This window comes from Martes martes (assembly GCF_963455335.1).
Source record: "Martes martes genome assembly, chromosome: 5".
NCBI classification, from domain to species: Eukaryota; Metazoa; Chordata; class Mammalia; order Carnivora; family Mustelidae; genus Martes; species Martes martes.
The window spans coordinates 26003970-26019005 of NC_137892.1; the positions used below are offsets into that span (position 1 = coordinate 26003970).

The 15036-nt window shown below is 38.6% G+C and overlaps 1 protein-coding gene across 1 annotated transcript in view; it reads left to right on the plus strand.

Moving 5' to 3' along the window:
- The window catches only part of HSD17B4 (hydroxysteroid 17-beta dehydrogenase 4), a 104687-nt gene that overhangs the window by 51528 nt on the left and 38123 nt on the right, over positions 1 to 15036 (plus strand). Inside the window, exons 10-16 of the mRNA XM_080804999.1 lie at positions 836 to 860; positions 2732 to 2860; positions 5068 to 5171; positions 6705 to 6941; positions 9683 to 9734; positions 12103 to 12174; positions 14100 to 14203. Of these exons, the coding sequence (XP_080661125.1) occupies positions 836 to 860; positions 2732 to 2860; positions 5068 to 5171; positions 6705 to 6941; positions 9683 to 9734; positions 12103 to 12174; positions 14100 to 14203 (723 nt within the window). The remainder of the gene's footprint in view (positions 1 to 835; positions 861 to 2731; positions 2861 to 5067; positions 5172 to 6704; positions 6942 to 9682; positions 9735 to 12102; positions 12175 to 14099; positions 14204 to 15036) is intronic.

Sequence of the window (15036 nt, forward strand, 5' to 3'; positions counted from 1 at the left end):
GTCTACTGTAAAAGTTCTGGTCATATTCATATAGAGGAAAAGGGTGAAAAAGGCCTTACTTGGCTTAGAGCCCGAGGATGTGTCGTGTCCCTGCATACATTTTCTCTTGGCCTGTTCATGTGGAATTCTCATGATAAATTCCGGCACAGTGTAGTTGTGCTTGAAGATTGACGACAAGATTTTTTTTTTTTTTTTTTTTTTTTATGAGAGATTCTCTTCTGGGGATTCTCTAGGAAAAAAACTGATGTTTCTGTGCAGCAATTAATATATTTGGTCATTTGCCTTTTCTCTACAGAAGACACTTTATTAAAATGACTGTATGTAGTTCATTCAATCAAGTCCTATTTTTATTTTTCTTTCCTTTTTATTTTTTTGTTCACTAGAACTTTCTAGAGGGATGTGTCCTTTTCCACCTGTGGTGTGCTGGACACATTTACTATTTTATATTGTTTCACCTTGATGGTTATCTCATGAAGAGTTGTCTCATTATTTTACATAAGGGGAAATCTGGATTTAGGGAATTCACATAAATTGGTGAAGGTCACACAACTAGTAAGTAGAAGAATTAGTATGAAACCTTGGTTTCTGACCTCAGTCATGCTTTTCTGCCATACGCATTTCTACTACCTTGTGTTACTTTGTGTTTCTACCCTGAGAAGATGAACAACACACAGTCCTGGAGGCTGGTGGGCTCTTGTAGAGCTGTCTTCTTTTCATCCATTGTGATCTAGCCCTCTGATACTCTTAGAGAGGTAGATGCCTGTTTTTCTAATTTAGCAAATTCTCTGTGTGATTCACTTTAGATGGTGTAACTGTTTTTTCTTCTTTTTGGTAGGTTGGAGGAGGATGGATTGGAAAACGTAAGTCTCCTTCAGTGTTTGGTTTGCCATATGTTGTTTCTGTATTTTTTTTTTTAAGATTTTATGTATTTATTTGTCAGAGAGAGAGAGAGAGAGCACAAGCAGGCAGAGTGGCAGGTAGAGGCAGAGCGAGAAGCAGGCTCCCTGCTGAGTAAGGAGCCCAGTGTAGGACTTGATCCCAGAACCCTAGGATCATGACTTGAGCCGAAGGCAGCTGCTTAACCAACTGGGCCACCCCGGGTCCCTGTTTCTGTATTTTTAACCCTGCACATCCAGTTGGAGCAGCATAAAGATCTTGCCAAATGCCTCACTCTTGGAGCTCGTACATTCATAGTCACACACAAACATCGTTTTACCAGCAGGTATTCTAAAATGTGGAAGCTGTTCTGCAGGCCTTTGGCATTTTTAAGAAACTGTTGAGCTGTTGTTTTTCCTGTTGGCAGCCCTTATTTAGATCTTGTCTGTTCCTTCAGACAGCACCGTCTCTTTTTATATTGGTGTTTGTCCTTCCGTGTGTCTGGAGTCCTACATGATCGTTCTGGCTGTTTCTGCAGAGAAGTGAGTGGGAGAGAGGGCGGTTTGGAAAAGCTGAGAAGAGCCCTGTGCTAGATGGTACACAGCGGGAAGGTTCTCCAGTTCTCTCATTGGAGTCTTTTCTTCCTTGGGGCCATGAGGCAGCAGGAAGTGACAGTGAGGAATCACAGTGAACAACTTACTGAGACAGAAATTGCAAATGATATCAGGAAGTTTTTCCACTTCACTCCAGTAGGAAACTCATTTGGCTTCAACCCTCTATTTCTCCAGCTCTCCAATCTTGTGTGCTCCAAATTGGATAATTGCTTCATGACATTTTAAAAAAAACTTGAAAATTCCAGTATCCCAAATCAAGTTTTCAGTTGGCTGCTGGAATTAAAATGAATTGAGTTATTTAAAAGATGATCATTATTGGAGGGTGTCATTATAACGTTATATATCATTATAGAGTATCAATATTTTCATCATTAATGACCATTCTCTTTGGTTATTAAAGTAATGTATACTACGTGAGTATTACTCAATATAAGTGTCTCAGGATACCATTTAAGAAAAAAAAATAAATCAGTTGTTGAAATAAAAGCTCTTTCTGGGACTTTATCAGGGGGAAAGCTCTAGAAGCAGGCTTTTCAGTCACTCCCTGAAACGGATCTTCAGTTTAATAATCATCTAAGTTTGACCATTATGTTTAAATAAGGTTACTAGTGGGTGTTTTATTCTTTGGGCTTTTTGAGAAGAAAACGGTATTAAAAGTTCTCCTCATAGAACTTATGCAACAATAATGATTTTTATGCATCTGCTCTATCCTAGTTGACTTCCTGTGGTGAGGGAGCAAGAGCAAAGGGAAGCAAGGGAGAATTGTTTGGGGCTGTGTGGTGTATTAATTTGGTTATCTGGAGTCTTCGACCTGTTACCACCACCTGTCCTCACTTTGCTGTTTAAACAAAGCTCTATTCTGTTATCTGGAAGTATATTACCTGAGCGATCTGGGGTCATGAAGTCAGTCTCTTGGTGTGATTATATATAATTTCAATTTTTCTGAGTCAGCCTTAATTCTACCTTTAGTAGGGTCTGGCAGAGTCAGAGGAGAGGTTTTTCCCTTCAGCTTTAAATATATATATTTTTAATTGACGTTATCCTAATGGGTTTGTTATTTCAAGAAAAATACATTTAAAGGGCTTGTAGTAAAACTGTTCAGATATTAGAATCTATTTTTCCCCCTGAATTTCCTTTTTCTTAAAGTTAAAAAAAAAAATTCAAAGGGCTCAGATGAATTTTACTTTCTGTGTCCCTCTTAAACTCTGTGCTCGGTGTCTTTGTTTTGTTTCTGTGACCAGTACGCTGGGAGCGCGCTCTTGGAGCCATTGTGAGACAGAAGAATCGGCCAATGACTCCCGAGGCTGTGAAGGCCAACTGGAAGCAGGTCTGTGACTTCGATAATGCCACCAAGCCACAGAGAATTCAAGGTAGGGGCCCACATCCCTTCACTCCTGGCCGGGGAACCGGAGGCAATAGAGCGTTCTCTGCTCTTCTGGAATTGTCTTCTGTTTTAACTAGAGCACATTTTCTACTCTGGTAGCTGTTAGACCTCTTCACATTTAATATATGTATGCCAACCCTCTTGTTCGTTTTCCTGGCTTCTTATAATCCTGTGTTTTTGGCGGGCGTCTGGGTGGGGGATGGGATGAGGTGTTCACCCTTCCATGCTCCATGTGTCTGCTCCCTGTCTGACGGCTCGTCTCAGAGTCTTCTGGTACCGAACCATATCCTCCTTACCTCACCGGGTTTTCTCTATTGCCCTAAAAGTTCATTTAGGCCAGTTTTGTTTAGGCTTAGCTCATTTCTGTCTTGTGAGTAGATTTTGCTTTGTTTTAGTGCTTTGCCTTTGCTGCTGTTTCTCTGCCCTTCTCAAAGGCCCCTTCCTCCCCTTATCACCTCTCTAATTGTAGTGTTTCTTTAGAAATCTAAACTCAAGCCTGGGGTGTTCACCACACCACCCCCAGATATTTCAGGCTACATTGATCTCTCCCTCAGCTCAACTCTGACTGCTTAGCATCTCATCAGAACTGCTTTTGTTTCATAGTATGTGGTTTCTTAACTGCACAGTGTGTTCCTTGGGAAGCAGAGACTGTGTCTTGTAAGCACTGCTTTTGTATTTGGTGCTGAACTCAGAGAGGATTCAGTAAATGCTTGTTACCACGAATTACATCTGTGGTCTCCACAGGAATAGACAGCCAGTAAAAGTCACATTTTTTTCAAGTATAACTCACATATATGCATATAGTGTTTGATGTTCAAAGGACTTTTCTGGAAAAGATAATGATTCAGAGTTATTTTACAGAGAAATCTTTTTCTTTTTTCTTTTAGTTGTTTTGTATTCAGTGTTTGTTAGGAGAATATATCTGAAAAATGTACTATTCTGGGTTTTTTCACCCGTCTCCTTCCTGACACTTTCCTGCCTGCGGGTACGCTCACTGAAATTTTCATTGTGCTCTTTCTCAATCAGATGATAACATGATTGTTATGTTGTTGATGGTAGCATTTGCTGTATTCCATAGTTTGATGTTGGAGATAAATTTAGCCTGTGAATAATAGTTACCCATTGATGAAAATGAATGAAAGAAGGAAGAAATATATTAAAAACTTTATTCTAATGTCCAAGTTCCACTTTATTGCCTTAAAAGCATTATAAAGAAAAAGCTAACTAAATGAATCACATAATTATAAATGAAAAAATACCTGTAAGTATTTGAAGTACAGTTAGAAGAAAAATCTCACGTTTTCTGTAGAACTGTTCTCATCTTCCAGATGACACAGCTAATCCCCAGACAACCGCAGTGACTGGCCAAGCTTGCTCGGTGTCTGAGCTGAGTTAACTCAGGCTGCCTGTGTCTGATGTGGTGCCCTAAGCCTGTGGCAAGGTGACTTTCAGTTACAGGCCTCCCTCTGGTAGCAGTCGAGTGGGGTGGTGAGAGGAGGATTCAGTGGCCCAAAGCCTCCCCACTAGTATCCCTGATCACATTGCATTCTGTGGTTTGCTTAGAGTTTTGGTCTAAGTTTGGAAGGAGGCCCAGAGCGCTAATGTTTGTTAGAAAGGTCCCAGAGTCTTTGGAATCTTCTGGCCTATGTGGATGCCCCATGAAACTCCTTTCTTAACCTTTTTGACCCCAGAATTGCAGCTTCTGAACCCTGTCTGGAATCTGTGGTCATGGTGATGATTTTCCTTGGAAGATTTTTTAGTACCGTCTTCAAAGCTATTGCTTGAGATGGGGGTGGGGGGGTGGGGCTCAAGGGTAATCTTGGCATTGTTCCCTCCCGGAGGAGGGGGCTGTGGTGGGGAAAGAACAGAAATTAGCTTTTCCTTCACCAAAGACTGCATGTCTCTGGACAAGGGACCCAGTCTGCGGAGTTGTAAAATCCATCAAAGACATCGCAAAGCTTAGAACCTCCTTAGAATCATAATCCAGGAAGAGGATGCTGGACGGTGCCTTGTTCTCCACTGAAAACTCCCAGTTACCCTTGGTCTGTTTGAAAATCTTTGACAGTGCTTTCTGTATCAGCCTGACCTTTCGTATTCAGTTCTGTGGTAGAGGAGTGATTATGGAGCACGTGGTAGCTTTTCTTAGTCACATCTTTAACAAAAGCATCATTGTTGCTATTATTATTTTTTTAGAATCGATTGGCGGTATAATTGGAGCTCTAAATAAAATAGATTCAGAGGGAGGAGTGTCGACAAATCCTACGAGTCAGGCAGCATCAACAGCTACATCAGCTTTTGTAAGTTGGGGGGAGAAGCCTATGCTTTTTCTGAAGATTCTTTCTTTTCTTTGTTTCTCTCTTTTCTTTTCTGTGATACGAAAAGTATTATTTCTCAAGCTACTAATTTATTGTTAAATAGGAAAGATAAGTGACAATGGAACTTTTCATAAAATATGTACTGAATAGTTACAGAATTTGAATAGACATAAGACTAAGGTGTAGCCTGTGTAACTTTTACTTCTTTTTTAAAAAATTTTTTATTTATATTTTTTGCTTTTACTTCTTTAGTATAATTAGACAAGTATCTTCCCTCCCTGCCCTTTATTGGTACCGTTGTTAATAAGCCTGCTCTACTTACTATTTTTCTAACTTTTTAGAAAAAGATGTCTGTTTCAGTGTCTCTTTGGAGTCTTTATTTTTTTTCCCCCTTTAGGGAAAGCATCGATAGATTATATATTGGAACTATTTCAGCATGGCTGCACATAGCCTCCCATTGTCAGAAATTCTAATAGAAGTGTGGTTATAGCTCGTGTGAAGTTTGCTGATTTACTATCTCGCATATTTAGCCTTTAAACAAAAAAATTGTATTGTGTAAATAGAAATAAATCATTTGATGAATTTGATTTTGGAAGTTTGTGACTCAGGGCAGACATAGTGATAAAGTTAACCATCTCATTTTAACCCTGAGAATATGATCGGGTTATAAATATGATTTTACTTTAGAATAGGGGTTTGTAAACTTTTTCAGGAAAGGGCCAGATAATAAGTGTTTTGGGCTTTATGGACCACATGCTATTTCTGTCACGTATTCTTCCTGTTTTTCTTTTTTTAACCACTCCTTAAAAATGTGAAAAGCATTCTTAGCTCCCAACTCTTATTTGATGACTCCCGTTTCAGAATGAACATGATTGACAATTGGATGTCATTCTTTTTTAACCTAATACATATTTCACACGTTAGCTAGACATATCATAACTAAGTAAAAAAATACAATGTCAATGAGATAAGGGACATTCCTAGCGAGGAACTGAAGGTAAAATTGCAATTTTACTAAAACCATTAAGAGGCAGTCTTGTGTACAACGGTACGACACAGCATTACGCAGTGTTTGGCTCATCTCTTCACAGTGAATTTTATACGGTATCTCTTATAGGGCAGTTCACTATCCCTGTTTATGACACATTCATAATAATTATTAATTTTTTTGTATTTTTGAGTGGCTAACTGTTGCTGAACCAGTAGGGCTTCTCACTATCAGATATAGGAAATTTGAAAATGAGACATACTGTTGGTAAGAAGCAAACAATGCAAAAGTACTTATCTGTAAATGAAGTCCTTTTCTACACATTTTCTGATTGTTTTTTATTAAAATAAAGTCTAATGAAACAGTTAAGAAACCCCATGGATTTTACCAACAGGCATTCTATTCACATCTCTTTGAAAGCAAAATAGGTAGGGTATGCAAGGAGTTAGTTGTTTTGAAAAAATTAAAATGTTAAGCATTGGACAGAAATATCAATGAAAAAATAATTTTCTCCACCTCTCTCATAGGCTGGAGCCATTAGCCATAAACTTCCTTCCTTTTCCTCTACTTATACGGAACTGGAAACTATTATGTATGCCCTTGGCGTGGGGGCATCGATCAAGGAACCGAAAGATATGAAATTTATATATGAAGGAAGCGCTGATTTCTCCTGTTTGCCTACCTTTGGAGTTATTATAGCTCAGAAACCTTTAGTAGGTGGAGAATTTTCAGAGATTCCTGGGGTCTCAGTCACCTTGGGAAAGGTATGCATAATAAGAAATCTTTATTTTGCTTTTTTTGGTTTCTTTAAATATGATTGATCTCTTTCACATTGTGTGTGTGTGTGTGTGTGTGCACGGGCATGTGTGTACACATGTATGTGTATTAATAAAACTGGGGCGCTTGATACAAGAATAAAGACTTTGCATATCTTTGGATTTTTCTTTAAGCATAAAAGAGAAGAGAGTTAGTTGAAGGGGCAAGCAAAAAGAATAAAAGAGCATTAAGGTCAAGTCCCCCGACTATGGCATAATGTTCTTAATTCTCTCTCTGCCGTTTACTTGCTGCTTGACCAAGGGTAAAGAACTTCACTAAGATTCAGTTTCCATGTCTGTAAAATGGGGGTGATAATTCTTACCTGATGATACTGGTGAAGGAGCAACCCAGGTCATGATCTGGGAAGAGGATTTGAGGCAGAGAGAACAAATGTGGAAGGCCCTGAGGCAGGTGCATGCCTGGCTTATTCTGGGAACAGGAAGGGGGCCAGTGTAGCTGTGGGAGGAGCCAGAGGACAGTGGTAGGAGAAGAGGGCCTTGTAGTCATTAGGATTTCAGCTTATCACTGTTTGTAGTGCTTTGAATGGAGGAGTGATAGATCTGCCTGTGTTCACTCACAGGCTCATTTCTGCTACTCTGTGGATGATATGGGAGCCCAGCAGAAGCAGAGAAACCTGTTAGGAGTCTCTTCTATAATTTATACAAAAGGCTGGATGTGAGGGAGAGGAAAAAGGAGTCAAGGATGAAGGTTTTTGTAACTTGGATGATATATGTGTATATATGTCTCTATATATTATATATAATTACATGTAATATATTTAATATGTGTAGTAATTACATATAACATATTATGTATCATAAGATAGATATATACAATTACTTTAAGGTGGGGATGATCAGGAGTTGGTTTTGGACAGACCTTAGTTTCTATGACTCATTCAAGTGAAGGTCTACAATGGGCAGTTGAATATATGAGTCTTGAATGTGAGGGAGAGGGCTTGCTGGGGTTCTTAGACTTCAGTTGATGTGTAAAGACACAAGACTAGATGAAATCGTGTAAGGTAAGAGTGTAAGTAGAGAAGAGCCTGAGTTCAGGAACCCTGCAAGTGTTGAGAGGGTGAAGACATGCGGAAGAATTAGCCAGAGAGACTGAAAAGGAATGACTGGTGAGGGATGAGCTCTGATGATGAGCTCAGGTGGATGTGGTATTTGAGAAGCAAAGTGAATAGATTGTTTCAGGAAGGAAGGAGTTGAAGAACTGTGAGAAATTTTTTGAGGTGGGGTAGATTTCATTTCTTGGAGTAAGGTTTGGGTACTGAGCCCAGGGATAACTCTTGAATCATACATAGACCTATGAGCCCGTTCCTCTGACTTTGACAGTTAGAGGACCCATTTACTAGAGGGTCACTTAGCCCATTGCTGCTCTGAATCTGCGAAAACTGATTTTTTAAAAAAGATTTTATTTGAGAGATCACAAGTAGGCAGAGAGGCAGACAGAGAGAGAGGGGGAAGCAGGATGCCTGCTGAGCAGAGAGCCCGGTGTGGGACTTAATCCCAGGACCCTGAGATCATGACCTGAGCCAGAGGGAGAGGCTTAACCCACTGAGCCACCCAGGTGGCCCCTGAAAAATTATTTTTATTTGAGCATCTGAAGTTGGGAGGGAGGCAAGGGATACATACAAGTAGTTTGTTGTTTTAGTCCCTTTCCCATGGTCTTTGCTGCATCCAGTTCTGTTTGGATAATTGAAGTACAAACAATTAAAGCAAATGTTTCAAATTTCTGCAGAATACTCCTTCTGAGTTGGAAGGAGTTGGAACAGTCATAAATGGTGTTCGGAATCTCTGGCAAGGAAGAATAGCCGTCTTGAATCGAAACCCCCGTCTTCCCAGCTTCAAGTCTCCAGGCTTTGTGATATAATGTGGACTGTCCTGCATTTGTCCCATTTGTTCCCTTCTGGGTTTGGAGAAAGACACACAGTTAAAGCTGTCCTGTGCCAGTGGGTGTGGTCACTTGAACATGTTGATCGGGTTTTGTTTTTCCTGTCCTACTACTTTCCTACACGTATTGATGTATTCTTGTTTCCATCCATTGAGGTCATGTGGCTATCAAGTTACACAGTGTCCTTGGTATCTACTAATAGATAATTTATAAGATGTATCTTATAGATAAACATATATCTATGACTGTCTCTATAGAAATAGATAATTTATAAGATATTACACCAAGGAAATGTTGATATTGATAGTTTTTTACTTTGAACGTGGTTGTAAGGTTTACTTTTTTGTTTTACTTGAGTCATTTGTATGTGGTATGTGTGATTTGAAATTACTTTACTCGCATGGCCAGTTTGTTCATTTTTATTCCACAGATAGTTATTAAATACCCAGTATATTCCAGACACAGTGATAAGCACTAGAAATATAGTCTAGCTTAGTGTTTGTATTGGCAAACAGCCCATAATTATCAGTCAACAAAGAGTCATGAATGCCAAAAAAGAACGCAAAGATACCTTTTCTGCTTCAAAAGATCTGACAGACTTTAGATTGGGAGACTGATTAATTTTGCATCATATGCTCAAGAAGTAGAAGCAAAACCGAGACAGATAATTTGGGGGAAGTAATGACGTGAGTGTGTGGACGGTGAAATATCACTTGTGATTAGCTGTATTCACAGCAGAACCTGTGAGACAGTAAAGTCGGCTAATAAACTTGTGTTTACTCTGCCATAGGTTCTCCACGGGGAGCAATACTTGGAGTTATACAGACCACTTCCCAGAGCAGGTGAGTTCACGATACACTGATTTCTTAATCATACCCTCATTTTATTTCCTGACTAACCTTCCAAACCATTGTGTGAAGCGGGCACAGAATGACTTAAATAAATGGCTTAAATAAATCATATGGCAAGGTGCTGATGTGCCTGTCAGCCGTTAGAGTAGATCGATGTGAAGGAGTAGCTGTTTTGGTGACCTTAAACTTTGTCCTGTTATGGTCTTTATTAATAAATTACTTCAGAGTACTGACAGTTTATCTCCACTGATGTATGTGTTATTAGCAATGGAAAAAAGTCTTTTCTAAAAGTATGTGTATTCTAAACCTAGTAATTGTGTGTAATCCACTGTGATTCCTATGAATATAGTTTTTGATTCCTTTCTCAGGTGTTTATGTTGGTAGAGATTTTCATTAAGCAAACCACATTAAAAGATACAGACTGAATTTCCTGCAATTAACTTTTTCCTATTTTCTTTTAGAGTAAGTAAAATCACGTCTGCCTTAGGAATGAATTTTCTTTTTCTCAGTAATATCTGACTAGTTCAGTTAAGCTGCTTTTCTCATTCTTCCACTGTAATTTGACAGATTTGGTTTGTTTCACTGCTCTAATGTCAGCATGTTGTCTAATTAAATACTGACCATATAAGATGGTAAAATTAAAAAAATGTTTATCATGTCACATTATATAATGTATAGGTCAGCAGGTAGCTGGACTCCTCCTTTAATGTTTCCCCATATCTTTTTATTTTACTAAAAATGTTGTGAGATTCTTATTGCTTCAAGCTGAAAAGCTTTATTGCAGTGTATTACAGCCTACGTTTTCTGTGAGGCAGTGTCCAGCATATGACAGCTGCCTTCATCGAGTATCCACTGGTCACCTGCCATGTGCAAGGCACAGTTTTCAGTTTTAGATGAATTCTCTAACCAGGCTACATCCTGAAACAGTCTGTTACTACATTGTATTCTATTACTGTTATTTTATTTCATTTTGTTATTATTATTATTTTTTTTAGAAGTGGGGAAGGGCAGAGGGAGAGAGAGAATCTCAGGCAGGCTCCATGCCCAGCATGGAGCGTGACATGGGACTCGATCTCACGACCCTGAGATCATGGCTTGAGCTGAAATCAAGAGTCAGACACGTAACCGACTGAGCCACCCAGGAGCCCCTTCCTGTTATTTAAAATAAAATACGGATTCTGGATCCCAGCCAGGAAGGTTTTGTGTGCGTGCGTGTGTCACGTGCGTGCGGTGTGGTGGCGGCCCTGGTGGCAGGGGCTGAGGCCGAGGCCAGAAGGGTCCCTCTGTGGTGCAGCCAGCCTGATGTGGGTTTGCTTGGGAACTTGGGTGATGAGGAAAGCAGAAATGTGTGAGATAGATTTCTGCCTTTAGGGATTTCTGCCTAAGGGATTTTAAGAGAGAGATGAAGGTATATACTTGAAAATGACTACAATGGGGGTGCCTGGCTCTGTTCGTTGAGCGTCCAGCTCTTGATTTCGTCTCAGGTGTGATCTCAGGGTTCTGGGATCGAGCCCTGCATCAGGCTCTCAGCTCAACGGGGAGTCTCCTTGAGCTTCTCTTTCCCTCTCCCTCTGCTCTTTGCTTTCTCATTTGCATGCTCTCTCTCAAAAGTAAATAAATCTTTGAAGAAATGATTATGACTGAATAGAGATACAAATAGGAAGGTGTGAAAAACATTTCTCTCAATTTCTTGTACCTTTCTAGTCTCAAGTGATGTTTCTCATGAATTATTTTTCTTCAGTAGCTTCTGTACATTTTCTTTAGGCAAGTGTTAAAGTTTACCTTAGTAAATTAGTAAATATGGATATTCAAAATCCAAGACACGAATGTTTTAGAACCTCTTTAAACTGTAGGAAACCATGGTACGACTGCTGTTCATGGTCTTCCCTTCAAACCTGGCAGGCGATGAGACATAAGGCCACAAGCGTCAGGGGACTGATGTCAGTGTCTCTGTGTCTCTCAGTGGCTCATTTGTTAGCCATGATGGTACTGTCAGAGGTTGAGTGACCCCCTCCTAGGGGTGAAAAAAAAAAGCATTACATTGAGTACAAGAAACCTAATAGAACTTTATTTTCTTTGTAGTTCAGGATGTGCTGGTCTGTAGATTTTCTGGGTATTGAAAGTTTGATCTTTATTATGTTGCTACTTGTTGTTGCAAACGTAGTGACTTAGGTATTCTGTTTCCTTTTAATATTGAATTACTCAGCATTAAATTGAAAATTATTTCAACTTTATAGTTTTGCTGAACTTACTATGTAAATTATGTTACGTTCTCTCCTATTTGAATGTGATAAGTTGATGATCTTCAAGATCATCAAGATCATCAACATCATCATATTTATTTTGCTTTTCATTTTAGGAAACTTAAAATGTGAAGCAGTCATTGCTGATGTCCTAGATAAAGGATCCGGGCTAGTAATTCTTGTGGATGGTAACTCACTTCTGGTTCTTTTCATAATATTGTTAGATTGATAGGTCTCATATGTAATGTAGTACCTCACCCTAGAAAGTGATGGGTAGGTTTGTGTTCATCTTCCAGTTTGTGAGAAAGTAAGATAAGCATTCTAAAAATTTATAAGGTCTTAGAAAAGAAGCGAAGGTGGGGAGAAAGAGTGGGTTGGGGTAGGGGTGGGAAGACGGGAGTTTCCAACAAAGCGCAGAGCTGAGAGGTGTGGGTCGTATGTAGAGCGTGGTGGGAACTCAACTCTCTGGTGTATGAACTTGGCCAGAAGGAACACACTGACAGCCATCAGTTGATAATTAGCCTATACTGTAAATATTCTTGTCTTTGTTAGCTCTTTGGAACTTGGAACGCATTTGACCCCTGAGTCATTTTCATAAATGGTAGTTAGGTTCCTAACGTTGCACATTCAGGCCTGTTCAACTCAACTGGGACTTAAACACTGGAGCCACATTTTCTTTGCAGTGGGGAGAAAAAAGGTTACAGTAGTTTAAATAAATGTTGAAATGCTAGTAATTAAACATCAGCTAAAGATGCATCACTTAAAATCAAATTATTCTAAAGTTTAAGAAGGCAAGAAATAGATCTTTATTGTGAAAAAATTTGTAAATAAATTATAGTGGAAGTTTAGTATTGTCTGATAGTTAGCATATAGGCTTCATCGTTTTTGTTCTAACTAGATAATAGGTTTTACTGTGTACGCTGTTGAGGACCTTATCTTGTTTTTACTGAATCATATGCCAGGAACGTTTTTGATGCTCTTAAATATTTTGCTACATTGTTTGTGTTAGCTCGTAGAGTTTCATCATATGTCTGTTCTCTCTCTCACTCTTTCTCATTGTCCTCTTCCTTCTCCTTTTTCTGTTGTAGGTTTTTATGTTTTCTTATCATTCCTGAAGTTGGCTATCATTTGGTTTTAATTCTCCTCGTTTTCTTTGACTCTTCTCCCCGTGCTACCTAATATGTAACATACTACAAAACAGAAGTTCTGCTGTGACCTTAGCTTTCATGTTGACATTTTTCTCTTGACCTACTCCATTGATTTAACTATAGCTTGGTAATGGATAATAATGTATTAGAAGTTGTAGACAAAGTATATATGAAATGAGATATCCAGTTTCCTGTGTAATGAAGAGAAAAATCTTATTTTAAATACAAATTGCCATGACCTTCCTTATTTTTTTGTTATAATTAGATTTTTTCTTAGTCTGCCATTCAAAGTCATATTTCTAGTTTCCTAGAGTTGGAGACACAAGACTGTATTCAAATTCTCACTGGGAAATTGTCAGTGGAAAGAGGGACCGTTGTCCTACATTCATTCATTACTTATTCACTGACTTGCTCAGTCATGTCATATATTCATTAATTTACTAGTTAATTTAATATTTACTAGGTGCCTTTTCAATCCCAGGTACTATTCTGATTGCTGGGAATAGAATGGTGAGGAAAATGCTCATGATTCTGCCCTCCTGAAGCTTATACCTTCAATCTCACAATTTCTTTTATATTCCAGACTCTTGTTGAGTCCTTTGGCAGAATGTGCAAATGTTTGAGAGTGTGGATACCTGCCTTACATAGTGGGAATTTTGGAAGTGTTCTAGGTGGAGAGTGTTGAGATATGATAGGCAGTTGGGGAGGTTTAAGAAGAGGCGAGAGAAACAGCTGTTTTATAATGGAGAGAGGATTTGTGAAGATGTCTTCATTCTGCCTTCCAGAGACTGGTAGTGAATGAATTAAAATCATGCTTTGTAAACCAAACTTGGGCATCTTAAATTACATGCTTTTCAGTAACTGGATTTTGTTTTTGGAAATTTTAAAGGAATAGCTGATCATATATTGTTTAACTAGTCTATGTCTTTTGAGAATAACTATTTTTTCTTTCATTTGCTTTTCAGTCTATTCTTACTTTGAGGAGGAGCTTGTGTGTTATAATCAGTTCTCTGTTTTTGCTATTGGCTCTGGAGGCATTGGTGGAAAACGGACATCAGACAAAGCCAAGGTAGGCTCTGGCCTTATAAGCAAAATAAATGAGTATTTAAGTGTATTCATTTATATTGAATACACATATTACTATATGTGCAAACTACACATATTTTCATAGGTATAATTTCGTAGAGTGTTTCCTCAGTAATTCACACTTCTTTGGATCAGAGTGTGTTCCTTGGATTGGAAATGCTGTTTATGTGTGTGTATTTTGAATGATAATATGTGTTATATATAGAAAAGTCTGTTTGATGTAAGTATAATGTACCTGAGGTAATTATGGGAATATTTTTACTTTCTTATGTAAATTTTGTAGTACCCAGAAGTCTTTAGAAAAACCCAATGCATGTAAGTGATCTTTGTATAAAATAAAACCTTTATTCATTTAATGACTTAAGCACTTCTTTTATGTAAGACAGTTCTAGTACTCTTTAGTCTCAGATTCTTTGTGAAAACATTTTTTTCTAAAAATGTTTTATAACTTGGATTTTACTCTCATTTAACCTGGGCAACTCTGATGTGTTTGAGGTAATAAGATTATATAAGATTATACTATAATAAATATTCTGGGGTAAATGAAGTGTACTTAAAGCAGTATGGAGAAACTGCTTCTGGAACGATGGTGTGAGGAGTTCCCTGGACCCTCTCCCCAGTGAAACCATTGTGACTGGTAAAATTAAAACAAACATTTGAAGTGTCTAGGAATTGTCCACAGGATATATAGCAAATGAAGAAATGTTTATTCAAGGAACTCTTTATCTTGGTAAGAACAGTGAGAATCTCTGGTGTTGAGCCACAGCTCTGGCCTTTCTCCCTCTTCCCCTGGCTCCCCACATGATGCAAGCTCCC